We start from the raw sequence: 26,328 nt of genomic DNA, 5'->3' as shown, positions 1-26,328 counted from the left end.
CAGAGTCTATGTAACATGGATTGCAAGTGTCACAGCTGAATTTCCCCAGCACTGAGAGTGTTAGTGTTTTCTCTTCTAAGACAGTAGCTGTTAGGTGTCACTAAAGCACAGAACACAGATGGGGGACCCAAGAGGTGTGGTTTTGCCCTTCCTGACCAAGGTATTTAGTTGTACAGTTGGCTTATGAATGTTTAGTTGGAGCTCTTTGCTGCTATTCAGGTTAGGGGTAATGTGGCTTGTATCCAGCATGGGAGCTGCCTCTGCACATCCTTGCACTGGCTTGGCCTCCCCCAGCTCTCCTGCAGGACATCTGAGCCTCTCTGAGGAGCTGATGCAACAGCAGAGGCTCATCTACACCTCTGCTGCCCTGGGAGCATGAAATACCTGACCTGCCCAGCCCACTTTATACTTCAACAGTAAATTAAAGGTCTTCATTAGCTTGTTTGATAGTTGAATAAAATGCTTTGAAACACTGGCACATAAACTGCAATCAACAGGTTTCTGGTTGCTAGAAGGAAATTAGCCTGGTAAATCGCTCTTTTCAATTAAACAAATGGGTAATTTTTCACAAGCAAGCCCAGAAGCTACTGTTTGGGAAGCTTTTTTCCCTTAATTTTTTTTGTATTTTACATTATTATTATTTAAATAACTTCTTTCTTTTTTTTTTTTTTTTTTTTTTTTTAGAAAAAGGTAACTGAAGTCTTAAGTCAGCAGCTTGTAAACCTATCCTGTCTGTCTGCCTAAGCAACCTCAGAGAGGTCTCATGATCAAGCAGTGGCCAGTGGCCTATGAATTGTACTTCCAAAATGATAATAACTAGTGGTGTGACCTTGGTTCATTGTCTCTGTTTCTGTGCCTTTGTTTACCTGTTTGTCTAAAGAAGCATTATCCTCCCTGGGTCAAAAAGGCCTGTTTAACTTAAGCATGGAGTTTCAGGATAATTATAGTTACTTAGTAACTTTAATCTCAGAATATACTGGTTAAGGCTGTTAAGAAATGTGGTGGCTTCCCTTTTGGTCAAAACCAGACCTGAAGACACCTCCAGTCTTGAAAGCTTTAAACACAGTCTGCATTCCAAAAGTACTCTCTGAGCTTAGAAGCTGGAACAGATTGTGTCCTTAGGTACCAAGTCTGAAAGGGACCCCAGAAATGACCCTGGTTTCACAGCAGAGCTATAGATGTGCTGGGAACTTCATCTGCTCTGTCTACTGCAGAGCAGCAAACACTGTTATAAACAACTGCAGCACTGGATTTTTCTTGCCTTGGGCATATTTATCCAGGGTATTGCCATTACATCACTCCCATTAGGACTTGTATTATCTGCTATTTCAGATCTTAGAAGCTGTTACAAGCTCTAGTCAGAGGTCAAGATGCTGTTGAACTTCAGATGTTTCTGAAAGAAGAGTGTAATTCTGCCAATAGCAGAGCAATGTTAGATCTGCAGCAGTGCAATGTCATGCAAATGGTGAGGGAGTTTAATCTAAATTATATTTATTTTCTGAAAATAAGGTTTTATTGCCAAAAACTTAGATACTACATGTTAAAATCCATTTGTAACAGGCTACCATGGCTTCATCTTTGAGAAGTAAATAGAGTAATTTGGGAATTTTTTTATGGTATCAGAAGAGACCACAAACGATTTAAGAACTTCCTTCCATCATCTAAATAAAATAATACTGAAATATCCTGCCATAGTTTGGAGTAACTGCATAAAACATGATGACTCACATGATTAGAAATTCTCCTTTATTTTTCCTCAGTGTACAGTGTTGATCTTCATTAACTGTTTCTCACAGTATGTAATTACGTTCCTTTCACCTAAACTGGTTCTACATTTTTTGAAATTTCTTCTTCCTGAATCCTGATTGTTACTGAGTGTTTCAGTTTGTCTTGGAAGCAATCTGCATGCTGACACTTGGGTGTTGGGCTGCAGTGAGCTTTATGTGAAAGTTTGAATTCAGACTAAATTCTGACTCACAAGAGCTAGAGTCTCTAAAGGACTCTTGGTGGACCTGTACCTTGGTTGCTGCTGAGATGAATGTTCAAGGCAAAAATATCTTCTTGAACTCAGGCTTTTCATAAAACACTGTGCTCCTTCTGAAGGCCTCACTTCTACATAGATTGCTCCAGGGCAAACTGAAGATGGTTCTTGTCCTGCTTGCCAGTAAGAAGATCCTTGTGAGCATGAGCAGAAACCGAGATACCTGAAAACTGCCCCTTAGTTCAAGTACAGTCTATTAGAAACCCCACCACGTCTAGCCTTGAGGCTTCAAGTTTTGGTTAAGGTTATGGGTAGTGTCTGGCCTAGAACACTTGGAAATCTCATCCACTTACGATGGCTCATATGTGCTCTGCTCTCCATCCAGCCAGGAGATGACTCATGGTGCCTGGTCCTCATACCAAGATTTGTTTTGCTGCTATCTCATCTTCCTGTTTTCTTGTCCGTTCTCCCTGTTCCTTTGTTCTGCTTGCCCAGCATGTGCTGTGGTAACTGACATTGGAAGCTGTGTGGGCAGGGAATGGGTTTTGGTTTTAATAAAGAAATGTGCTTACATCATCTTGCACAACAGGTCCCTGCTCTGTGGCTGGGCCAAATGAGTCCTTCTGAGTTGCAAAAATATGGAAAACTCAGAATTGCCATAATAAAAAAAATATTATAGCATGTTGAGATAGTAGAACAGGCTACCTGAGCCCTGGAAGAGTCCAAGGCCAGGCTGGATGGGGCTTGGAGCAACCTGATCTAGTGGGAGGTGTCCTTGCTTATGCAGGAGGGGTGGAACTAGATCTTTAAAGTCCCTTCCAACCCAAATGATTCTGTGCGTAACAACACACTCTAGGCTTCTCCCTGCATGGGGTCTTCCAGGTATACCTGGCAACAAGGAACAGAGAGAGCTGAGTACTAATAACAGCTGAAGCAGGGGGCACTTAGTAGTATTTTGGCTAATTGCCAGGTTGCCTGGTCCTGAAAAATTTGCCTGTGCTGAGCTAGGCATAACTTTCACATGTAGAAAAGTGAGTTAGGTGTTGGTAGGGCTTTATATTTTCCTAATGCTTCCCACGATCAACTATGTGAAGGTTCATGTAGCCTTGAGGTCTGTGTTTCCAGCTCAAAGAGCCCTTCCGGCCTTCTTTGAAAGACTTGGAAAACCATAGCAGCTGATCAGACCAAGGAAAGAAATTGCAATTTTGGAGAGCACCAGATGTAAACTTAAAAAATGAAGAAGTATTCTTGTGTTTTGTGGGTTTGGTGGGATTTTTTTAAATTTTTTTTTTTAGCTTGTTTGCTTGATTTTTCTTTTTTTTAGTAAATCCAGATGACTAACTCGGGGCCTCTTTTTTTCTTCCCTGCAGGCAGAACAAAGTCTCTGATGATTTGCCTGCTTCAAAAGGTCCCCACTGATTTTACCTTTGGGTCTGTTCTACCATCCCTCATTGTTTCATGTAAGCATTTTCTGTGGTAATTAGACTGGTAATAGCATGATCCCTGGTGGCCTTCCTGGAGTGCCTGGCCTCTCTGAGTTGGGAAAGCTCTGCTTGGGGGCAGCATATTTTTTCTCTAAATGGGAAGAGTTGATGTTGTGAATGTTGCCCTGATTATAATGGAAAAATCTTTTGAAAGAGGAAAGTTTTGCAGCATTTCCTAGGAGTGATTCAGGCGACATTTTTCTGATTTCCTCTGGAAGCTCACAGCAACCTTGACAGTGCGTGTTTTGTCCCTGGCTGCTTCCTTCTGGGCTCTGTGGTCTGCATTGTCCCAGAGGAACGCAGATATCTCAGTGATTTGTGCATGCAGGTGCAGGCAGTTTTTGTAGCTGGGCGCAGATATGTTCAGAGCTTTGAAGACCAAGACCTTGAACTGGCAGTTGAAGCAGATTAGAAACTCTTCAGCTTCCTAAAATGCAACACCTACAGTCATCTGAACTTCTCTGTGAGGCAACAAAGGAAACAAACTTGTGTATTAAAGGCTTTAAAAAAATTAGGTAGAGATGTGACATTTTACCTTTGTTGCCTTTCCTCTCAATGATTTTGCATAACTTTTGATAGGAATGCCTCTAATTTAAAGATTTTCCTTTTGGGATATAACAAAATTAAGACAGCCTTTCAGAAGTAGAAGCACAGGAAGAAAAGAGATGTCCAGGGAAGAAATACAGCCATGCAGTGGGAATTTACAGAGTAGAAAGGGTCTGGAAATGTTTGTTTCAGAAGCTTGGCTCCAGAGCTGGATTCAGGGGTTTTCTGCCACAAGAACACAGTTTGATTTGCAACTCCAGGAGCTCTTCCTTCTGAATAAGGAAGAGGACTGGCCTGGAGTGGGGCTTGGCTAACTGAGCTCTGATCTTGTGCCCTTGGACACATCCTGTGCCTCAGGTCCCCCAGGCATTGAGCAGAAGGGTTGTTGTTGATGGTCTTCGTACAGCCTGTTTGAGATCTGCCCATGAAGAGTGATCCGGGTGGTATTTTTGTTGTTCACACAGAAGCAGCGTGATCCAAAGTCAGAGGGAGCCCTGCACAGAATCAGGTTTATGACCCAAGTCCTGTTTTAAGAATACTCAGAGCCTGAATTTAATTGCTGTTGCAGTCTGTGTGGTGTCTGTGGGGCTCTGTGCAGGGGAGCTGGTGCTCACGAACAGTGTGGCTGGGGCCTTTGTCACTCCCGCTGGCAGAGCAGCCCCCGTGTCAGGGGTGCTGGTTTGAAGGTCTGTCTGTTCCAACCTCTCTTCCCCCTCCTTGTTGAGGAGTGGGGTGAGGACTGGGACCAACAGGCCTTTCACCCCTCCAGCATTTCCAGCTGTCACACACACGAGGCTGTTTTTATGTTCTGGACTAACTGATTTTACCTCAGGAACGCTTTCATGCAAACTGAGGGGGTTTTTTCCACTCTTTTCTTTTTCCTGTCCAGGGAAACAGACGAGAACTCCCTGCCTGCCACATGGAAGAATAAGCAAGGTGAGATTTGAGTATTTCCCTCTTGTTCATGAAAACACCTGGAGTTCTCCTTTCTGCGGGCTGTTGGGTTGGGAAGGATTTCCCAGGTGCCCCGAGTGCCTCCCTTGCCCGAGCCGAGAGATGCGACGCAAACAAAACAAACCAAACAAGCCGCTCGCTGACATCCACCCGCGGTACATCTCCGCGATCATTTTCTTGGAGTGGCTGCTCAAAAACCCCCCTCGGGCAGGCGGGGGGCGGTGGGCTGGGGGTGCTGCCCGGCCCCTGCCCCTGGGCAGGGCGGGGAGCGGGGCCGGTGCGGACTCCAAGGCCCGGCATGCGGCGGGGCTGCGCGCAGGCGCGCTGGGCCGGCCTTGAGTGGCAAGTTGTTTGTTCCAGCGAGCACCAGCTGCTCGGCACTCCGGGCTCCGCTGCTTCCCTGCCCGGCTCCTAGCCCCGCCGGCCTCCCCCGACCGGCCAACTTCTGCACCCTCTGCTCCTTCATTCCCCCTCCACCTCCCCACGCCCGGAGCTGGGGAGGAGGAGAAGGAGCCGGGAGAGAAAGAGAGAGAGGGAGGGGGGAAAAAAAGAGGCACCGACAATAACAGCCCCCCCTCCCCCTCCCCATTCAAAAACACAAACCCTAGGGATAGATGAACTACAAATGAGAAAGAGGAAAAGATGGAACTGCACATCCTAGAGCACAGGCTCAGAGTGGCCAGCATAGCTAAGGAGAGCATCCAGTTGTTTACCTATGGATTAATCAAACTTGCTTTCCTGTCCTCCAAGACGAGGTAGGTGCTGGGGTTGCTTTCCTTGCGAGAAGACAGGGTGCTGGGGGGCACCCTCCTTGCGAGAAGACAGGGTGCTGGGGGGCACCCTCCGTGCGAGGGGCAGGGTGCTGGGGGGGGTACCCTCCTTGTTACAAGGGGGCCAGGTGCTGGGGGGCTCCCACCTTCCTGCAGTAGGGCAGGGTGCTGGTGTGGGGGTACCCTCTGTCCCCACCAAGGGGCTGGAGTGGGGGGTACGTTCTTGGTAAGAGGCCAGGGCAGCCTCCTTCTTGCAAGGGCGTGGGTTGTTGGGGGCGGGGGGGGGAGGGGGTCGCCCCTCTTGGAGAGAAAATCAAGGTCCTGGGATGCATGACACCCCTCCTTGCGAGGGGACGGGGTTCTGGGGTGGGGGGCACCCTTCCTGCTACAGGGCAGGATGTTGAGGTGGGGGACACTCTCCTTTGCTAGGGCGTGGGGTACCCTCTTTCCTGTAGAGGTGTAGGTAGGGTGCTGGAGTGGAGGGGACACCCTCCTGGTAAAGGGGCAGGGTGCTGTGGTGGGTGAGGGCACCCTCCTTGCAAGAAGTCAGGGTGCTGGGCTGAAAGGGGAACACCCTCCTCTCCAGAGGGCACGGTGTTTTGGGGGCTGTGTGGTAGGGGGACACCTGGCTCTTCCCTACACACCCACCCCCTCCCATCCCAAGCTTGTGGAAGTAGTGATGGGGGTCACCGCTTGGAGTTGGGGGTCCCCGCTACCGTTTTAGGGCAGCCCCCCCGGGAGGCTCCGCTGCCCCCTGGGCCGCCCGGCCCCTGAGCCGCGCTGGGCGGATGAATGAAAACAGGTGGGGGCCGGGGGGGCGGCTGCGGGCCCGGGGCGACCGCCGGACAACAAAGGCAACAACACCACCAGAGGAGGAGGAGTGGTTGGGTTTTTTCTTCCCCTCTCCCTTCCCCCCCCCCCCCCCCCCCCCCCCCCCCCCCCCGAGTTGTTGTTCCTTGCAGCACTTACTGAAAGAGCGAATCGTCCCCACGCGTGTTTGTTTTAAAAGGTGCTTTTTCAACGCTGCCAAATTAGAGGAGGACGAGGGGAAATGCATGCCTTGCACTTGGTTCTCTTTTAAAATTGTGGTGTTGAGTAATACGGGTTGTGATAGCTTTCGGGGAAAAAGCAAAAAAAAAAAAAAGAAAGAAAAACGTAGTGGAAGGCACTGGGAGAAATTTCAGTATTTTTTTAGGGGAAGAAAGAGAAAATACTCTGGCCGGTCATTGCATGTATGTGAGCTGCCTAGGCCTTTTGCTGCAAAACAACTTGAATTGCAAATGCCTATTCTTGTGTCTTCACTTAGCTTGTTGACTTTGTTGCTCTATTGGGAAAGAGGAATGGGAATGTAAATAGCACAACTCAAACTCTTCTTGTTTTTCCAGCCTGATAATTAGTATTTCAGTTTTCTCCCCATGTGAATCTTGGACAGGACTCCTATATAAAGGTGGGAAATTGTCTTTGGCACTAGGAAAATAATAAATAGATAATAAATTTGCTTTTTATTTCTTACGTTGTTTTATTCCAAGCTGTAATTCAATCCTCTCTCTGTGATAATGCTTAGGAATGAATGGACCTATTTGTGGTGTAATTTGATTACAGTCCCTTATCTTACAGTTAAACTTCATGCATTGAAATTTCACTCTGATTTGGGGCTCATCCCATTTGGCTCACCACTGATGTTGTTCGCAGTGGAGAGAGTATCAGCACCTTGTTTACTGCTGTTCCTCAGTACTCAAAAGGGCATTAAAGGCTCTTCGGTCTTGAATTTATTTTTTTTTTCAATGTGTTGTTTCAGTATCATTGAAAGTGGCTGCTGATCTTTTGAAGGGGTTGTTGCTCCCCCTCCATGCTTAAAATGTCACTGTTAACGTCAACAGTGAAATCTTTAAATCTGTCACTCCTGATGTGCAGACTGGATTTGGGTGGGTTTTTTCTTTATTTTTGTTAAGTTCAGGGATGGTCCTATTGTCTTTTTCTTTCACACTGCATTTAACATCTTCAACATTAGTGAGCTGTGAAAGGGTTAGGACAGTAAGATCAGCCCTTTGGGGTGTGACACCTTGTCCTGCACTTGGGTGCAGCACTGGACAGTTTGGTTGTGCCTCTGTTTACCCTGGTATCCGGCCCTTCCCATGCACAGCAAGTATTGGTAATCTTTCCCTAGCTTTCCTAGAGTCTCACTGGTCAGGAAAAAAAACCTGTGTGGAGAGGTTTGTTGGCATGGGAAACTTCTGTTTATTTCCCTCTTGTTTGTTTTGTTTTTGCAGACAGTAGAGATGCAGGGTAGAGGAGGGAAGGCTTACTTGTATCATTCTTAAGAGAACTGATACCACTGAAACATTGCTTTCTCCTGGGTGCTTTTTACATGCCCTGAGGCAAACAAGGTCCCTGCTCCATGGACCTTCTGATTTGATGAAGACCACATGTATGAGGAAGGTGAGGGTCTCTGGGAGATGTAACTTCATGCATTTATGATTCCACTGTTTCTTTTTCCTCCTCCTTTAAGAAGTACATGGGCCTTGGAGATAACTTTTTATATGGGTGCAGGACAAATATCCCTTTTCAATCACCCTGTCTGAAAAGGAGCACTTGAGGGGATGAAAGGGGAGGGTGGCCTACGTCCCTGGGTCTTTTCTGGTGAGGTAACGAAGATGCCGGTTACTTATACCACCTACATTTTTCCCAGTGAGATCTTAAACAGGGTTTTTACCTGTACTGCGAGGCTGCCAGCAAGAAATAACAATTTGTGAGACAGATGTGATCCAGAGAGGTGGCAATGACATCATCAGTATCTCTGTTAGTCATGCAAGAAACTCTACAAATTTTATGTAGGCTTTTCTGAGAAGAGATCTAGAGGGACTCTGGGAGTCTCTTGTTCTCATACACCAGGGAAAAAGGGTGGAACAATATTTTAAATCTTGTATGTTTTTCTTAATCTTCTTGGGAAGGAAAAGTAACAAATCTCCCTCTTTTTATTTGGCCTTTTGCCACTTGCAGTCTGCCCTTGTTCATGACATGAGGCTTTTAATTTAGCTTTTGTTACAATAGCAGTATTTTTTCAAGCAAAGAACAGCAATTTTGGAACTATTCCGATGGCCAGAAGCAAGAAAGCAGTTAACAAGGTGAAGAGGTGAGACCAACAGTGAATAAAACAGTGGACTGAGCTGAAAGAAAAACACTATTAATCATAACTTTAAGTTAGGCATGAGGTGTTTTATGCAAAGATGCATTAAGACAAGTAGCCTAGAAATAAATAAGAGCAAAACTCCTAAGCAGTAGCTCTGAGCAATATGCTCTGCTTGTGTCATAAGTGCAGACCTATTGATTTCAGCTGAGCTCTGCCAGGCGCCCTAGTGGAGGATCAGATCTGTGTAATTTTTAGGTGCATGATGAAGATTTGCATGTGTCTGATTTTTTTGTTATTGCTGTCATCATCATCCCAGTGTTTTATTGATTGTGTCATGTCCATGTTTGGCTTCTGAGTTCCTTGGTACCTCTTCACCAATTCAAAGGCATGCCATGTGTTAGATATGTAAATATAACAACTGTGCCTGGTTTTAACATTGTGTCCTTTTTCTTTTGTACATATCTCTGTAAATGTTAGTTCCCTGGGACAGAGTACTGTGCTGGTCTGTAAACTCCCACCTTTACCTCCCTGTGTGCTGCAAAAGAGCAGCTTCCCTGCCACGAAAATTAAGTGTTTCCGCTTTCTTGGTCAGACTTAAACCATTGCATTGAGTGATGTGCCACAAGTGACCTGCTTGAGGACTTGATAGACATACTAATGTGCTGCTGCTACACTCCTATCTTGTTTGTTTTTTTTTTTCCTAATTGTGAAATATTTTAAACTGCATCTCCTGTTATGGCATAGGAGTTAAATCCGAATGGAGGGGAAGGAAGGGCAGTCTTGGGTAGTGCTTGCACTAAGGCAGCAGTGCATGCGATAGTGAGAAGGAAGGTGAGGCTGACCTTGTCTTTTGAGTGCATATAAAAATATATGAAGAGTTTTAAGTCCTGGAGAATTAAGTGGGAGTAGAGTTCTTCCAAGCACTGTATCTGTATAATGTAATTAGCCTGATTTCTGGGTAGTGCTTTGGTAGACTCTTGAACATCTGGAGTCAATGAGTTAATGAGGAGCCTTTCCTCTCGCTGTTCCAGTACCTAACATAAAGATTTGGTGGTAAACAGTGAAATAAAGCAGTTGAGGGAGAAAGGTGTTATTTAAATTCTAATGATAATAAGTTATAACCAAAATGAAGTTGAGAGGTTAGGTTGTTTACAGGGCTGGGCTGTTAAAATCTTTGTACATCATGTGTCTAACATCACAAATTTTAAAATCAAGAGTGTTCTGTTACTTAGTTTGCAATGGTCATGATTTCAGCATGCTGAAGAGAAGAAACAAGCTCTGCATGTGTTAAGGATGAGACCTTGGTCATAGAAGTGTTGAGGCAGCCATTATAAAAGCATCTCTAAGTCTGCTTTCTTTTCCAGCATGTTCAGGTCGTCTTCTAGAGGTGCAGTTTGCGTATTGGTGTCTTGAAACAGAATTGCAGGCACTTTGCAAGCTTGTAGATTTGGCACTAAATACAGAAAGCTGGCCATGAGAGGGAGATGCTTCCCAGATAAGCTGGATAGAGTGCAAGAGCCAGACTGGGCTATGCCTGTGTCCAGTGATGCTTGTCATGCTTCCTCTACCATGGGATGCTTGGAGGTGGGAGGTGTTCTTAAGTAGTGGAGAGGTGCTTAAAAATATTCATTCAAGTAAAAATGTAGCAAGAAGTAAACAGTAATAAACTGTACAGAATCAGCTGGATTTTTTTTTTGTTTTGGTCTTTGAACAAATAATGAGACCAGGTTTGTTAACTTTGCTAAGTTTGTGATGATTTTTTTGGTAATCTGTCCCTTCTGCTTAGTAATAATTGACACCTCTGCTTAAGAACAGTGTGTTGTTGCTATTAATATAAGTGTGTCTCATTCCCTGATCACTTGTTTACTGTCTAGGTGTCCTGAAACTGGTGATACTGTAATAAAAGGTCTGGTTTGGTTTTCAGAGCATAATAGGACAACCAAGTGCTCAAAATGTATCTATGCATCATTTCAGGACATTCAGGAGATCAGTAGACTGGTTCCTTTGGTATGAACTCAGGCAAACAAATGTTGTTTATACCCTTTTGTGAAATACAGATGGATCTGCAACATTGGGTGATCATCTGGCAAAGGCAACTTACTCCTGTTTTTAAAATAATTTTTTGTTGTTTGTTGTGATTTTTTTTTTTTCCCCTTGGCTTCTGTCATCATCTGTGTCCTAGGAAGACTGCTGCAGGAGGGCTTCGGGAGGTTATAAGACTTGTTTGTATAAGTTGTTCATGTTTTCTTTTCATGTGGCAAAGACTCCTGAGTGTCTTTTTTTTTTTTTTGCTTTTTTCTTCTGGGAATGTGTGTGATATCTGAGGTCTGGAGACCTCTTTTTCAGTCTGAGTTGCTGACCATCTGTTAGAGAAGGATGGAGTGCTCATGTCCAGACACCACAGGAGCTGGAGCAGTAGGAAGCCTCATGTCTAGAGCTGCCTGTCTGCCCTACCCCACAGCATTTTGCTTTTTCGTTTGCATTACCCTGTGCATGGATGGTGCTGAACTTGCTGGGTGGGTCATCAGGAGCAGTAAGAGCTGGTGAGAAACAGTTAAATGCAATGGAAGGAGAACAGAAGTTACTTGTTTTGGTTAACAAAGAACATGAGCTCTTTGTGAACATCAAATTTGTGTTCTGGGCTGCTGGGTGTCTCAGCTGCTGTTGGGCTGTGAGTACATTCTGCAGTGCTTGAATACCTTAAACCTTGGAAAGAGCAGGTTTCCTTCCTGGTGGTCTCTTACTGTTTATCTACAAATGTTGTTATTATTTCCCTTTCTTTTCTGCTTCTGGCACATGGGCTGACCAACGGGGCTCTGCCTTATTTTACTTCTGTCTTTGCCTGGCAGTCCTGTCACGCAGTCCTCCACCTACTATGTGGTCCCATCACGCAAAGCCTGATGCCAAGTCAGGAGCTGGCAGGAGAGCTTAGAAACTAAATGAGATTCAAAAGGTGGAACAGAAATACTGGATAAAACCCACAGTGTGATGTTGGGGAGCACTATGTGCTGGAGGAATGTTGGTTTAGGTATTGGACATCGGGATTATTTTTTTCTTGTTTGAACTTAGACATTTGGCTTTTAAATAAATACCTGACTGTAGCTTGTAGTGGGGCTGGTTGGTTTTCCTTCCCTGTACTGAATTGTTTCCATCCATTGGCAGAGCTGTTGCATCATTTGGGGATAAGGTACAACATCAGTGATGTAGAGGAGATAACACTGGTGCCCACTGGTGTTGAGCTGAGAAATTAAAAAAAAAAAAGGGAAAAAATATTTTACCATATAGCTCATTAACAATCCATTCTGCTGAATATTTGTTTATTCTTTTCAGATGAAAGTAAATATTTAAATGAAAAACATGGCTTTTATTAGTTCCTAGATGGCTCCCCCTGCAAGCTGGGTATTCCTATGCTCCAGCAGCACAGCAAATGTATTGCAGGTCGTTAAGGAAAAGTGCAACTATTGTGTGTGTCAAGTAACAGCTGAGTTGTTCATTAACACACATAGTTTGAATCCACAGGCTACTCCTTCCACTGAGTTATAACTTAAATGGGGCTTAATTTGATGGCTGGAACTATTTGACAATGCCTTGTTTGTGTTCTATAAATATGTAAATCTTTCCACTTAATTCTCATTTTTTTTAATCTGTTGAGCACACTACCTCATTTATCTAACACACAACTCCTTAATCATCCTGCATATTTCAATGTTTTAATATATTTGGACAAGGGCTCAAATTTCTTTTTTTTTTTTTTTTCAGAGGAAACAGTGCAGATTTGTTCTGTTGTTTACTGCCAACTCCAGAGTAAACTCCAGCTCTGATCTGCTGATAGCTGAAGGCTGGTAAAGGAAGAATTATACAAAAGGAATGTGAGGAAATAACTCCATTCATTGCAGTTCAGAATCAACAGAGCAAAGCCTGTAAGCTACAGTTATCATTTCAAAGTAAAAAGATCTCTCCTCCCCCTGAGCTCAGCTTGGGTTTGTGTGACTAGCTGTAAGAGATTTGTTGAGAGAAAACAACAGACAAAAATGTTTTATGATGGCACAAAAGAAATGAAGCCTGTTTCGTGACTCTGCAATCCCTTGTTAGTTTCAGACTTACTGTACCAAGTTTTACTGTGCTGACCACGGAAACAGAGAATCTGATCTCATTTTTGTGGTCTGATGTATAATAAACATTTTGTACTGGTTGATAAAGTTTTATTTTCACATCCAAAAAAAGCAGTGAATGCCTAAACTTCCTCACCAACCAGAACCAACTTCCTTACTTTGCCCTGTTAAATGTGCTTCAATAGAGATTAAAATAAAAAGTCTATCCCTGAGCTGCTTTCAAAGTAATGCTGAGATATCAGAGTTGCTAAAGAGCAAAAGTTGACATATGGGAAAGAGTAGGGCAGAGTTTGCTTGGTGGCAGCAAACTATTTGGTAATCTTTTGGGGGCTTTTGTAGAGCCCCACTGATGTTTCAGTAGGCAAAGTTATTTTTCCAGACCTTTTCAGTCTAATTATGTTTTGTTAACATGGTTGAATAGATGTTTTGAAGATACTTGTGCTACTGATTGGCCAGTAACTGTAGGGAGATGTAGGCTGTTACTGGTGGTAGCCTGTCCTTAACCCAGATTCTTGCAAGACAAATTATTTGTAAAGTAAGAACCCAAGTGTGTTTGAGCAAGGTGGAACTGTAAAGGAAAAGGGAATTCTCTTTGCCTGCAGAGTTTTATTTCATTTAATATTGATTTATTTGGTTTAACAACAAATCCTTGTTACAGAGGATACCAGAGATGCCATAAGGTGTTTCAAGCTGCACCACTGAAGTTTAGAGTAAAAGTTGGACCAGATGATCCTTAAGGTCCCTTCCACCCTGGCTTTCTATGATTCTGTGATAAAATGCAATCTTTGAAGTTTTATGCAAAATATTAAAAGAGGTGAATTTAAAATAATTAAAAAAAGATACTGGGGGAATTTCTAAAGCTGGGAGGGGAAAATTTACAAGTTTTGACATAGATAGAATGTTAAAATGTAGGTGTGACTCTGCCTGTCTTTTTATGTTCAGGCTTTTTAGAAATGTTATGCATTATAGAATCTGGGTAATGATATGCACTAGTTTCAGTGACACCTGAATATTTATCCTTGTTTTGTGGTTAAAATGCCAGTATTCAGCCCTTTATTATGGCACACATAGATCCTGTTTTACAGGGTGAGTTGGTTGAAGCTGACATGGCAGAGACCTTGATAGAAATAGCCTGTGTTAATCTTGTTTAACATTTGTAACTATTATGTCCTTTCCTGAAGAAAGATTGACTCTCCTCTTTTGATAACCTCAAAGGCACTTGCTGGCAAATAAGTGTAGTCTTAGCAAAAAGGAAAAAAGGTTGTTCTTAATGAGAAGGATATACTCTGTATGCATCTCAGCAACTGTATGCATTTACATAGATTTACTTAGCTTTTATTTTGGTGCTTTTTTGAAAATGATGGATGACTTATTACATGATTAATCTTTCAGTTGTGATCTTCTTCAAGCTGCTTTTGGGTGGAAATTGGAATTTGATTTTAGCATGGAAAACAAACATTTTCATTTGCTATTTTTAAACTAATAAGCAATATTTAATATGCTGAGTAGTTAGGGGAAAAAAAAAAAAATCTCTCTGTTTATAACTAAGCAGTGTAATGTGACCTGTGCTGAACAAATAAAACTGATGGTGACTTGTGACTATGCTTGTCAAGGCACTAGAGCTAGTAGAGCTCAGCCTCCCACACCTACTACTTCTTGTTTGCAGACTGGAAGAAAAAAACAGGTTCACTTGCTTTTTCAGTTCCTAATTTGTTTCTCAATGTGGAAGGATCTGGTGATCATTCTGAACTAAACTGAGTTCTTGGAACTGGGGAAAATATTCTCCCCTCTTGCAGAAGATGCTGTTGCTGTCAAAATATGACTTATTGCATAAATGGACTGGTTCCAGTTGCTTTGTCACTGATTTCTCCTCAATTGACTTGCTTAATTTGCTTTGGAGTTTCAGCAGCTAACATACCTCTTTAGATAATTATTTAAATTATCTTATTTACGCCTAAGATGCCATCACTCAAATATTTTTTTCAGATATCTTAAAATCAGATTAGCTAATGCTAAAATAAAATTGTGCTTTAATTATTTTCATGTTAGAACTACTTGGTTGCAAAATGGAAACACATTAGAATTAACCTGTCTCACCACTGTGGGGATACATGTAGGGCTGTGTATGATACACTGAGATGATGTGTCTTGTGTTGCACATTATTACTCACCTGGCATTTTCATAAGCCAAGCAGAGTTTTAATGTGTGTGGCTTGTTTGCATCTGCTGAGCTAGCAAGGTGTGAAACCATATGCTGGTGGCTCACTCGCTCCTGAGCTTACCTCAGGTTTTAGAGTAACTAGTGAAGGGTTTTCTGCAATGAGTGGTGGAACTGTAAGTTTTACAATACTTGCCTTTACAGACTGAGGGGACACTAACTGAGAGAGATTCTTTTATTTATTTTTGTTAAGAGTAGACAGTCTATAGCAACTTCAGTGCAAATGAAATTAATACATTATTCTGGAAAATTGAATGGATTGGAGTTACCTGCACTGCAGTAAGCTAATGGCAGCTACAGGTGTACAAAATGACAACACTTTTGATGCAGAATGTTTTTTAAGTGGTGACTTGCTATTCAGGATTTCAGGTGTACAGGTGTAGCAGTATTTTGATGGCTGCCAGGAACCACTTTGCTAGGCTGTTATAATTTTGGGTAAGCTTAGAAGAGGTTAGCAAGAATTCAGCTTGACCAAAGCACGCTTTATGGTTTTCTGTAGGGGGGTTACTGGGGGAAGAGGAGCAGAAGATGACAAGGCACAGGGCTAGCCTACCTGGGAGCCTCACACAGGAGTTTGACAGTTAATGCCATAATGGAGCCTTAACATTTGTGTTGCTTTCAGCCTGAGCCTGGTACCATGCTGTTGTCACTAAATTAGAGAACAGCAAATGCTCACAGAATGGTTGAGGTTGGGAAGGATCTCTGAAGATCATCTAGCCCAAGCTTAAGGCAGAGTCACTAGAGCAGGTTGCTCAGGATTTTGTCCAGTTGGATCTTACACTTCAAGCTGTGCATGGAGCTTTGCTCTGTCTTGGTGACCTTGTTGACATTGCAACAGGTTGCTCCATTTGCCCTTACTTTCTTCATAGCATCATAAGGTGTGACTTACTGTTTCCTTTAAACAGGACAAAGCATATTTGAACTTAAGAATGAGATTGTACAAGAAGTTTTGGTATGAAGGAAAGACTGTCTAGTGCTATAATTTATGGGTCCTTTATGTTTCTTTGTGAGCATTTCATGTGAAACTGCCTATTGGCTGTAAACTGTGTAAAACTAGCTGAAGTTACAGCAGCCTCAAGGCTGCTTTAACTTAAACAAACTAGAAGCCAAAAAATTCCATAGCTGGCTAAGAGCAAAGCTTGCCTTGGGAAAGGGCATGTACTCCCTTCTGTACCAGTGCAGACAGCTGAATTACAATTTGTGAGGGTGCTGGATGGGTGTACAAGACTAATTAAGCTACTTCTACCCTCTACACAGTTTTATTTATGTCCTTGACGCAAGTAATGGAAAGTATTAGAAGGGCATGAAGTCCAAATGTTCCTTGGTTTGACTTTATGTACAGTATTGTGTGGTGGATGCCCTACAGTAAAAGTTGTGCTTGGTTATTGTACAGTTTCTGAAATCCTTCTGTAATAGTGGTCATGCAGTGAAACCACATGGTATGAGACAACCCTCTGTAGTCCTGGGATGGGTATCAAGTTACTCCAAGGCCCTGCATTTCTAGGTCGTTCTCATAATTCCTCTGTGTACCCCAGGCAATACTACAGGCTTGGAGAAGAGTGGCTGGGAAGCTGCCTAGTGGAAAAGGAGCTGGGGGTGTTAGTGGACACCCCTGGCTGAATATGAGCCAGCAGTGTGCCCAGGTGGCCAAGAAGGCCACCAGCATCCTGGCTTGTATCAGGAATAGTGTGGCCAGCAGGAGTAGGGAGGTGTTTGTGCCCTTGAGCTGGGCACGGGTGAGGCTGCACCTCTAGTACTGTGTTCAGTTCTGGGCCCCTCACTACATTGAGGTGTTGGAGCACGTTCAGAGGAGGGCAAGCAAGCTCGTGAAGGGGCTGGAGAACAAGGCGTATGAGAAGAGGCTGAGGGAATTGGAATTGGAGGAGGCTGAGGGGAAACCTCATTTCTCTCTAAAACTACCTGAAAGGAGGTTGTAGGGAGGTGGGTGTTGAGGTGTTGACCTCTTCTCTCAAGTAAATAAGACTAGAGGAAATGGCCTGAAGTTGTGCCAGGGGAGGTTTAGATTGGATATTAGGAAGAACTTATGTACTGAAAGGGTAGTGAGGTCCTAGAATGGGCTGCCCAGGGAGGTGGTGGAGTCACCATCCCTGGAGGTGTTTAGAACCCATGTAGATGAGGCACTTCAGGACATGCTCTAGGGGGCAAGTTTGTTTGTTTTTTTTGGGGGGTGGGGCAGGTTTGATGGTCGTATGTGGGGATGTTAGAGGTCTTTTCCAACCATGACAATGCTATGATACAGTAATTTTCTTGACCTTGTGCCTTGGCACATTTCCCATGACAGTGCTGTAAGCTGGGGCTGCTGCGACTGGACCCCAGGACCATGCTCTGTGATTGTATGGAGGGAGAGCCTGGGTCTGAGGATGGAGAAAAGTCTCCAAGGGAAGGGTTTGCACCAAACCACTGAGCTGTCTCCTGGTTGCTCTTGTGCTGTGACAGGCCAGAAATACTTTTCATTTGCACAGGAGTGTGAAATCAGTCTGGAATGACTAAAGGGAAAGGACTTTGTGTGTCCTGTACCCGTTTGAATGGCTTTGTTCATTCAGATGGTGGTTGAATTGTAATCTGAGGCAATGATTTAAATATGAAATAGTAGCAAAACAATATGGTTATCTGTTAGCTTTTAATGATTTTGTGAAGCAGTGTATTTTGAATGAGTAACTCATTGTAAAGGTAATAATGACCTACTTACTGGTGGAAAGAAGTCAGACATTATACATACAAGCATGTACTATTTCTAAAATGTTTCCTGTAAAATTTGTATCTTTTTGAGATGCCCATGAGCATATTCTTTAAATTAATTTTCCTCTAGGTTTATAATGTAACACTGAGGCTTTAAACTGATACATCCTTGGCTGTTAATCCATGTTTGATAGCCTTCCATGGCATGTTTTTGTTGTTTATCTGCTTTTGACTTCCCACTGACTGGAATATAACCATGCATTTTTCTTGGGTTTTGTAGATGGCCAGGGCACTTGGAACAGTTAATGGCTCTATCTTTAGGTGCAGGCTCTGTTGCTGGATAACTGAGAGTGTAGTTGAAGGATCCTAGCAAAGCAGTTGATTAAATTCCTGTCCCTGAGCCAGCAGTTCCCACCTCCAGTGTTGTGGAAGTTACTGTTAACTTGTGTGGTCCAAGTTCAGGAAAAAACCCCAAACAAACAAAAAACCCCACACCTTTGAAACCAAGTCGTTTTGGTTTTGTCTGTGGCATAGGCTCTCAGACAGCTGCAGTAGTGCAGCTATGGGATGGTTAATTTTGGAGTTGGAGTAGAAATGATTGACTTCTTAACCTTTCTTTACTGCCCAGGACAGATTTTGAGATCTTGTTGTAGGGATAGAAATAATGTCTTTGGAAAGGTACGAGGTGTGTGAATAGCAACGGTGTTCACCTTTTTTCAAAACTATAAGGCAGGCTTATCCTATGTATATTACTAATACAATGTTTGGAATGTTACATTTGCTCATTTTTTTGTTTTTAATTCCAACAATAATGGCTTTTCCCTTTCACCTGGGTTTGAGAAAAACTCAGTGACAGGAATATAACAGTTTCTGGATTCGAAACAGAGTGGTACTTTTCCTTTGGTTTGTTTAAACATATCTCTGATTATATATTCCTTGCAGGATCAGCACAGAGAAAAGGACAATGAAACAATTTCATGGTGATCTTTAAATGGGTCTTATGTAAAACAAAGTTTAAAATGAATTAGGACCTCTCTTTTAAGCACTTGTCAAATGTTCTCAGTGTCAGGTTTTCTTCCCACTTAATGTTCACTTTATATCAAATCTAATGTGAGGTACATGATAATATTTTCAGAATCAGCTAAGTCTCATTTAAAAAAAGAAATTACTTAAGCATTTCGCACCCCAAGGCTCATTGGAAGCCAATGGGGCTTACACTCTGAAATGTCTGTTGCTGTTGGAGGGGAAGATGCTTTTAGGGGTTTTAAAAATTTTGCCTCCTGGACAGATGATCTGGCAACACTCAGAACATGATTGGTAAAAATGCACCAAAGAGGAGGCTTAGTCTGACCGTGCAGCTGAGAGTGAAGATGCCATTCTGAGAATTAGTTTAGGGAGGCAAAATGGGGGTCTCTTGGTTCTTCTCCTGCCACATAACCACATGGGATGGCATCTGGCTTTATTCTGTGCAGCATCAGGCCCCCACAGTGCCCCACGGCAGCCCTGTGCCCCTCAGGGCTGGCTGTGCCTCAGAGGGGGCCGAAATCTCCTGCCTTTCTTCATAGAGGAAGAAAGTGAGGCCTGTAGGAAGGCGAGTGGTTTGTCTGTCTCACAGAGCAGGTCTGCAGTAGGACCTGACTCCGTTTTTTCCAGGGCTTGCATGATTTCCACCTCTAGAACTGCCTCTTTTCAGTAGGAGAGATGAAGGCTATGTTTGTATTAACCACTTGAAATCCTTGTCATCCACCTGCTGTTTTTTTTTCCTTTACCTCTTCTGTTTGTAGGTTTTCTAGCTTCATTACTGGAGGTGTGCTCTGTTGTCTTTGCTTATATCTTGAGAGAGAAAAAGGAGTGGAAAGTTCTTTATTTGAGTTCCCAGTAGTAACAACAGTCTTCCTAAGAGTCATGAAGAAAACAACCAGAAATGTACTTTTGTATGTAAGGGTGGGTTTTTAATACATATAAAGGGACATATATATTTCTGTATGTGTATATTTGTAGGTATATGTGTGTTGTTCCAAAGTCAGAGCACTCTTGAAATGGTAATTGCCTCAGCTAGAAAGAGGGCGTTCATGCTGACAAACAAGCCCAGACATTTTTAGGGGCTCTAATAGCTGTGCTTCAAGATAGAGAATGTCTCTCTTCCCACTACCCTTCAGATGACAGCTGCCACAATGAAGGCTGAATATGAAGAATACATTTTCACACGGCTGTATCCTGGGCACTGGGAAGACTGGAGCTCGGAACAATAGCAGAATACAGAGCTGCCAGCAGGGAGTCTGAGTGGACAAGTATAATCATGTACTGCTCAGCTTTCAAGGAAATTGCAGTTAGAGCCCTGACTTGCTTGTAATAGCGATGCATTGTTTAGCTTAATAACTTATCAGCTCTCCAGGAACCAGCTAGTGATCACTGTCATCATATACTGCTAATCATTCTCTTCTCAAACTGTCCCAAGATGAACTAAAGACCTGTCACATCACCTATTAAACTGGCAAACTGAGTGCACTGTAATTTATTTTTTGAAGCTAGAAAGAACAATATTGCCCACCTTTTTTGTTCTCTTGCTTTGTCATTATCATACGTAATTCTGCATGTAGATTTTTTTAAACATCAGGTTGAAAGGGTATCGTCAAATTGTATTGGGGTTTTTTTTGCATTCAAAGAGTCTTTGTTAAATTGCTGTTCTTTGTGATAACTGCTAGGGAGCTAAAACTGAAACCTGCTTTTTGAGTAACATTTGTTTTTCATAAAGGACTTGGGGCAAAGGGGTCATTTTTTTATGGTGCTTGTCTGTAGTACCTAGGCTCCTGTCAATCATTAGTAAATGTATCCTGACAATGGCCCTCTGTAGTAGTGAAGAGTGATTATCCCTCTTGTACAAATGTGGAATTTAGGCCTGGGAAGATGGAGTGATTTACCCACAGGCATGCGGGGACCTGTGGAAGAACAAGAAGGAGAAGCAAGCTGGTGAGAGTCCTGATCCCAGTAGGCCGTATATCCTTGCTGAGTGTGTGCTGGCGTCTTGTCAAAGAGTTATTTGTGAGCTCTGAGCTACTAGTGCTGAAGGAGCCTTGGAGCATTTCTTCTGAAGGAAAAGTGGCCACTGGTACATGAATAGATATTACTAGATAATGCATCTGAATCTCTTGTTTAAGAGATAAGGATTTTTCCTTGCTCACTGGAGAGCCTGGGGACAAAACATTGGGATCTTATTTTGCACTTTGTAAGTGCTTAATTTTGTGGCTGAGGATGGAAAGCTAAAACTTCCTACATCATTCAGCAGTCCACACAGTAGTAACATACCTATAGCTTTCAGCTAGGTAGCTGGAATAAATCTGATTCTGTAACCAGTAACACACAGAACTTGGCATGGACAAAATGACTAAGTGTTTACCCTGTTTTTTTGGGTGGATTATTTTTTCTCAGTCCACGCTGGTCTGTGCTCTGTATGTATGAGAGCCCTTTCTTTGTGCCCTGACAGCAACAGTGGTCAGATGCCAAACAAACTTTCCTGTGGAGTACTGCAAACCAGCTTTGTTTGCTAAAATTTAGATCAAACATCCCTGAATAAGGCAAGATACCAAATCTGTGGGGACACCTTTTCCTGGTCAGTAGTGCACAGATATGCAGCACTGCGCGGGAGATCTCCAACCTGTTCCGTACTTGGGGCTGAAATGGTGCATCTATTACAAGGGGAGGGGAAAACGGATGGATGTGCCCAACTGAAGCAAGCCTCCTTGCTGTTCTTAATAGTGCAGGCAGCTGCAGGATAGCACCTACTGAGCACAGGAATTGTGCAAACAGTGGGGTGGGCTATTTTTATTAGACCAGAACAAGTGCACCAGGATTGAAATGAAACCCTCAGCGTTTCTGTGTTTTTTCAGTTGTGTGAGGTGTTTGCTTTGGTTTCACCTCTCCTGTGTCTGTCTTGAGAAAGAGAATTGTATCTCTTGATCAGTGATGACTAGAATTAAAATAGGAAGGAGCCTTCTGCTGCAAGATTTATTGCTTGGCACATCTACGTTGTCTGATGAAGTGTCATCTTTTGTTATGTTTTGAGAAGATGCAGCCTGACTGTGATATCTCTGAACCACATGAGAAAGCATTTGGCTGCATCTATTCTTGTCAATTATGGTAGTATTATTCTAGTTCAATTTATTTAAGTCTTTGTGTATAGTTTTAAAAATTTTAGGTCCAACCTCTGGTAATAAAGAAAAGATCAGGTTGTTGTGAAATGGTGGTCTCTGCAGAGACTCAGCTTTGTGTGTGCTTCAAATGCATCACCTATTTCTGGCAGCAAGAAAGTGAGAAAAATGCTGAGTAAGTATGTCTTGTGCCCATGACCAGGTTTCATAACAAGGAAATACCTGAAGCTTTCAGGTGTGACTTTCTCTTTTCCTTGGGAATGTTTCCCATGTATCCAGGAGTTTGCCATCTTCCTTTAAAAGCAATCAACCAGCTAATTTCCTGCAGCAAATAAGTCCAGTTATATTGGCTCCAGTTGCTATAGGGCCAGCAAATGTTGTTCAGCCCAAACTCCATGTTTGTACCAGTTAACTATATTTTGCATTGTATTAAGCTAAAAAGTGTTGTCAGTTAAAAAAATATAGAGAATTAATAGAATTAAATTGGCAAGCCTGAAATGTGGTGTGAAATTATGCCAGTGTGTACTTTAATACACAGCATAACCACTGTGTAATGATTAACCTTCCTGTTTGTATTGAAATATAGCTGGCTTGGTAGCTATGCTTGACCAGAGCTTTTCCTTGCAAGAGGTATTTCTTTACCACACCTACAGATATAATAGTAGAAATGTTGATACTCAAGCTAATTATTTTGTTACAGATCTGCCTGGGATGCCCTGATAACTGAGTTCTATACCAGGCAAAGTCAATAAGTTTCTGTCTGTTGCTGTCAGTGAGTTAGAGCCCAGGCTGAAAAATTCATAGGAGAGGGAACGTTTCTGCAAACTCCTGTTCATGCAAAGTGAACACCAGAACACTTGATAGAGGCTTCTGGGAAAATAACTGTTTTGCTGAACATGGCATGCATTAGGATCCTTGGCTTGATTCATGTTATATAAAAGCCAGCTCTTGATTATATTGGGGTGAACTGTGTAAATAAATGGTGAAGTTCCTGTACTAAGGGGACAAACATCCAGTCTGGATCTAGATGAGCAGACTGGAAGCAGCATGCCACCTTGTCCTGGCATTTTGTTGTTCACTTCCCAGCTTGGGAAACTCAGCAGGTGACAGAATTGCTGACGGTTCATTCCCCAACATCCCACTCCAGGCTCATTTCTGTGATTTCTGCTACTTTTTTTTAATTATTTTTTTTATTTGCCAAGGCTCTCCCATCCTTTTGTTCTTCCTGATAACTTCTGTTTACAGAGCTCCCATCCTGTTGCTCAGCAGCTCCACCATGGATTGAAGCCATTGTGTGTTGAGGTGAGTGTGAAGATGCTGATACTGTGTGATGGGGGCCTGAGCCTGGCTCTTTTACCTCTTCCCTTTTTATTGCTGCCTTTGTTACTGTGAGATTCTGTTCAGTGCTAGTTTGTTGAAGCAAAAAAAAATCTGTGGTGGCTCTGTGCCATAATTTCGAAGAAAGGCTGTTCACTGGGCTCTTGATGGAGAGGTTTAAGAAGAAATTATTTTGCTCATTGGACATGAAAATGCTGGTTAAGAATGTGACTGGCACAGGGCTACCTTTGCCTGGGAGTTTGGCCAAATAGAATTTTTTTGTTTCTGTATTTCTTTAATGATGTGGGTCTGCACCCTCAGTAGTCTTTTTCATGGATGTTTTCTTTGCAACTGTCATTGCTGCTCAGGAGCAAGATGTGGTGCCTTGTACTGAGAACAGCCCATGATACCTCAGAACATCTCAGCTGCCAGGCAATAGTTGGCTGCCATGCTCAGAGAGGGAGGATTCAGGGCAGAAAGTGTCTTAGAATTAATGAGGGGTCTAGGAAAACTTGTGTGTAATTTTAATGTTTTTTGTGTTGAGCTTTGGTTTGGAAATTGAGGGGAACTTCTCTGCACATCTACTGTGTAAGCTTAGGTGAGGAGATTATCTGTTGGGTACATGTTGAAGTGCTGACCTCTCTAGAGCACCTTTGTTTGGAATGGGAAAGACTGAAGTTTGCCAGTGCTCCAAGAACTGCAGTATAAACATCCAATCATTTTCTCTTTGCCAGGTCTTTATAATTTTGGAGCCTCGTTTTGTCCTTTTTTTCAGGAGTCTTGTGTGGCTGTATTGCAGCTGGCAGCCATACAGGCTCGCTTCAGCCAGGGCAATACTCTCATTGGAGGAAGAAGTTAACAGGAGCATGAGGCGACACTGGATGGGTTTTGATAGACAATGAGCAACCCAAGCCTGTGCAACAGGACAAATCTTTATTGGATTGAAGGCAGTGGTTGTATTGACATAATGTAATTGCAAGAGATGGACTTTGTCCCTATCTGCTGATAGGTTCAAGTGTTACTTTCTTTTCCAGCACACTTGTATTTTCAGTTCTTCAGTTGTAAATGCTCACGCAGCTCAAGAATGAAGCCTTCTGCTCCTCAGCAGTTGTAGCTTTGCTTATTGCAGGCTTAGGTAAAACTTGAAGCTGATTTTACAGAAACACAGGAAGTTACAATTTAGCTTTTCTTTGGACAGGTCAGCAGTGACTGGCGTGGAAACTTTGGTAGGCTGTTGGGTTTCTGTCATGGATAAAGTTTGTCTGCAATTTAATCCAAAAGATTCTTTCCCCCCTAGCCCCCCCCAATCAATTTTACTCATCTGAGCACAAAATTATTACTCGGACATTGTATGAGCTGATTCCCATGAAGATAACTCCCTGCTCAGCAGAGAGAGTGGCCTGGCACTGGAGCTTCCTGGGAGATCTAGCAACACCGCTTTACTTTGGCCTGTGTACCTTCACTAGTTGCAACATTGCTATTAAAATAACAGTAGACGTCAGTACAGGCTTGCACACTTACAGGTTTGAAGCAACAAGGGCTGTAAAGCCATTTTTTAGTATTATTACCCATGCCTTGGTATGGCCACATGGAGCCTCCTCCTGAAAAACCTGCATCTGTGGAGCAGCCTTTTCCTTCTACAGGTGACAGGACTGTGAGTGTGTTTCTTTCCTGATGCCATGTAGAAAATCAGTGTTATCCATCACCAAACTAGTCAATGTCATGGTTGTGTCCAGAATTGGGAAGTATCTTTGTGGGAGACTGGCTTCAGTGGAATTATCTGATGTTCTGGTTGGCTGATTCATTCCTGGCTTTCTCAAAACCCCATAATGTCCTTGGTTATTTTCTTCCATAATTAACCTGTTTTTCTTGGTCAGGATAGTTCATCCTTAAATAATTACATCCTTCATGAAAACAGTTTATTCTGCCTAGAAAAGATGGACAGACTGTTCCTTTCTGTGGACTTATATCAGGATTTGTTCTCTTGGATTCTGTTTGTGTCTTATTAAGAGTCCTGAGCACTTGGGGATTCAGGGATGGTGTTTATTCCTTTTCTGAAAAAGATTTTGGTCCCTTTGCTGACAGCTTTTGAAATTGTCTGCAAGTTCTGCACTGACAATCCGTCAATCTGTTGTAGAAGACAAGGCATGAATGACATAACTTGTTTCAACATATCATAACTGTTATGCCTGCTCCCTCAAGCCCTGTAAAGTCTTGTTGTGTCAGGGTGTGTGGGAGAGGGTAGTATATATTTTTGTTGTTGGGAGATCTCCTTTTGACTCCTTTATCCCTTACGTCTCAGGCCTTGGAGGTAGTTGGTTGTTCTCAAAATGTGTGGTTTGGCAGAAATGCCACTTGTGCTCAGCTGGCTAAAGCCTTTGCTGCTGAAGCTCTGGGATTTTTTTGCTTCATCTGAGGAAGCTTCTTGGGGCAGAGACTGCAAGAGGCCTGACTGCAGGCTGGAAGCTGGTGAGGTACAGGTGGTGGAGCAGTGGGCAGGATGGATCCCACACAGGACTGAGAAATTATGGGCTTGGTATAGGAATTACTAAATCAATTTTTTCAGCCTGTGTTTTGCAGAAGGTTAAGCTATAATTACAGAGCCTTTCATCTCGCTCTCCCTCTCTCACAAAATAATCTCTTCCCTTTATCTTTTTCATTCTTCTTCCTCTTTAGTCTACAGCAAGCAAATTCCTGCAGATTTCCTGGCATAAAGATGGAATAACTGATAACACTGGTGTGTAATACTGAGGTAGGAGCTGAGGCTGCAGCTGTGTCATTGTTGCCAGCACAGGGCGTTTGCACTGTAGCTCATGGCAGGTGCCTGGAGTGAGGCCTGGCAAGGACAGTGTGTCTTCTTGTTCCATCACAGTCTGGTGGCATGTCCAGGTGCCCAGGATGGGAGAAGGCTACAGAGGCTGAGCAGGCAGCCCTCTGTAGCGAGTACAGAACTGGGAACCAGGATTCG

At 43.0% G+C, this 26,328-nt stretch overlaps 1 protein-coding gene across 2 annotated transcripts in view; it reads left to right on the top strand.

Moving 5' to 3' along the window:
• The first annotated feature begins 5,312 nt into the window (after positions 1-5,312).
• CASTOR2 (cytosolic arginine sensor for mTORC1 subunit 2) overlaps positions 5,313-26,328 on the top strand; it is a 116,332-nt gene continuing 95,316 nt past the window's right edge. Inside the window, exon 1 of one of the 2 annotated variants that reach the window (XM_051635779.1) lies at positions 5,313-5,720. In XM_051635779.1, coding sequence (XP_051491739.1) covers positions 5,608-5,720 — 113 coding nt within the window. In that variant the 5' untranslated portion in view covers positions 5,313-5,607. Of the gene's footprint in view, positions 5,721-24,938; positions 25,015-26,328 lie in introns of those variants that run through there. The other variant, XM_051635780.1, reaches the window with a different exon arrangement.

The sequence above is a fragment of the Apus apus genome, chromosome 18 (genome assembly GCF_020740795.1).
Source record: "Apus apus isolate bApuApu2 chromosome 18, bApuApu2.pri.cur, whole genome shotgun sequence".
Classification (NCBI taxonomy): Eukaryota; Metazoa; Chordata; class Aves; order Apodiformes; family Apodidae; genus Apus; species Apus apus.
This window is presented reverse-complemented; position numbering and strand designations above follow the sequence as displayed.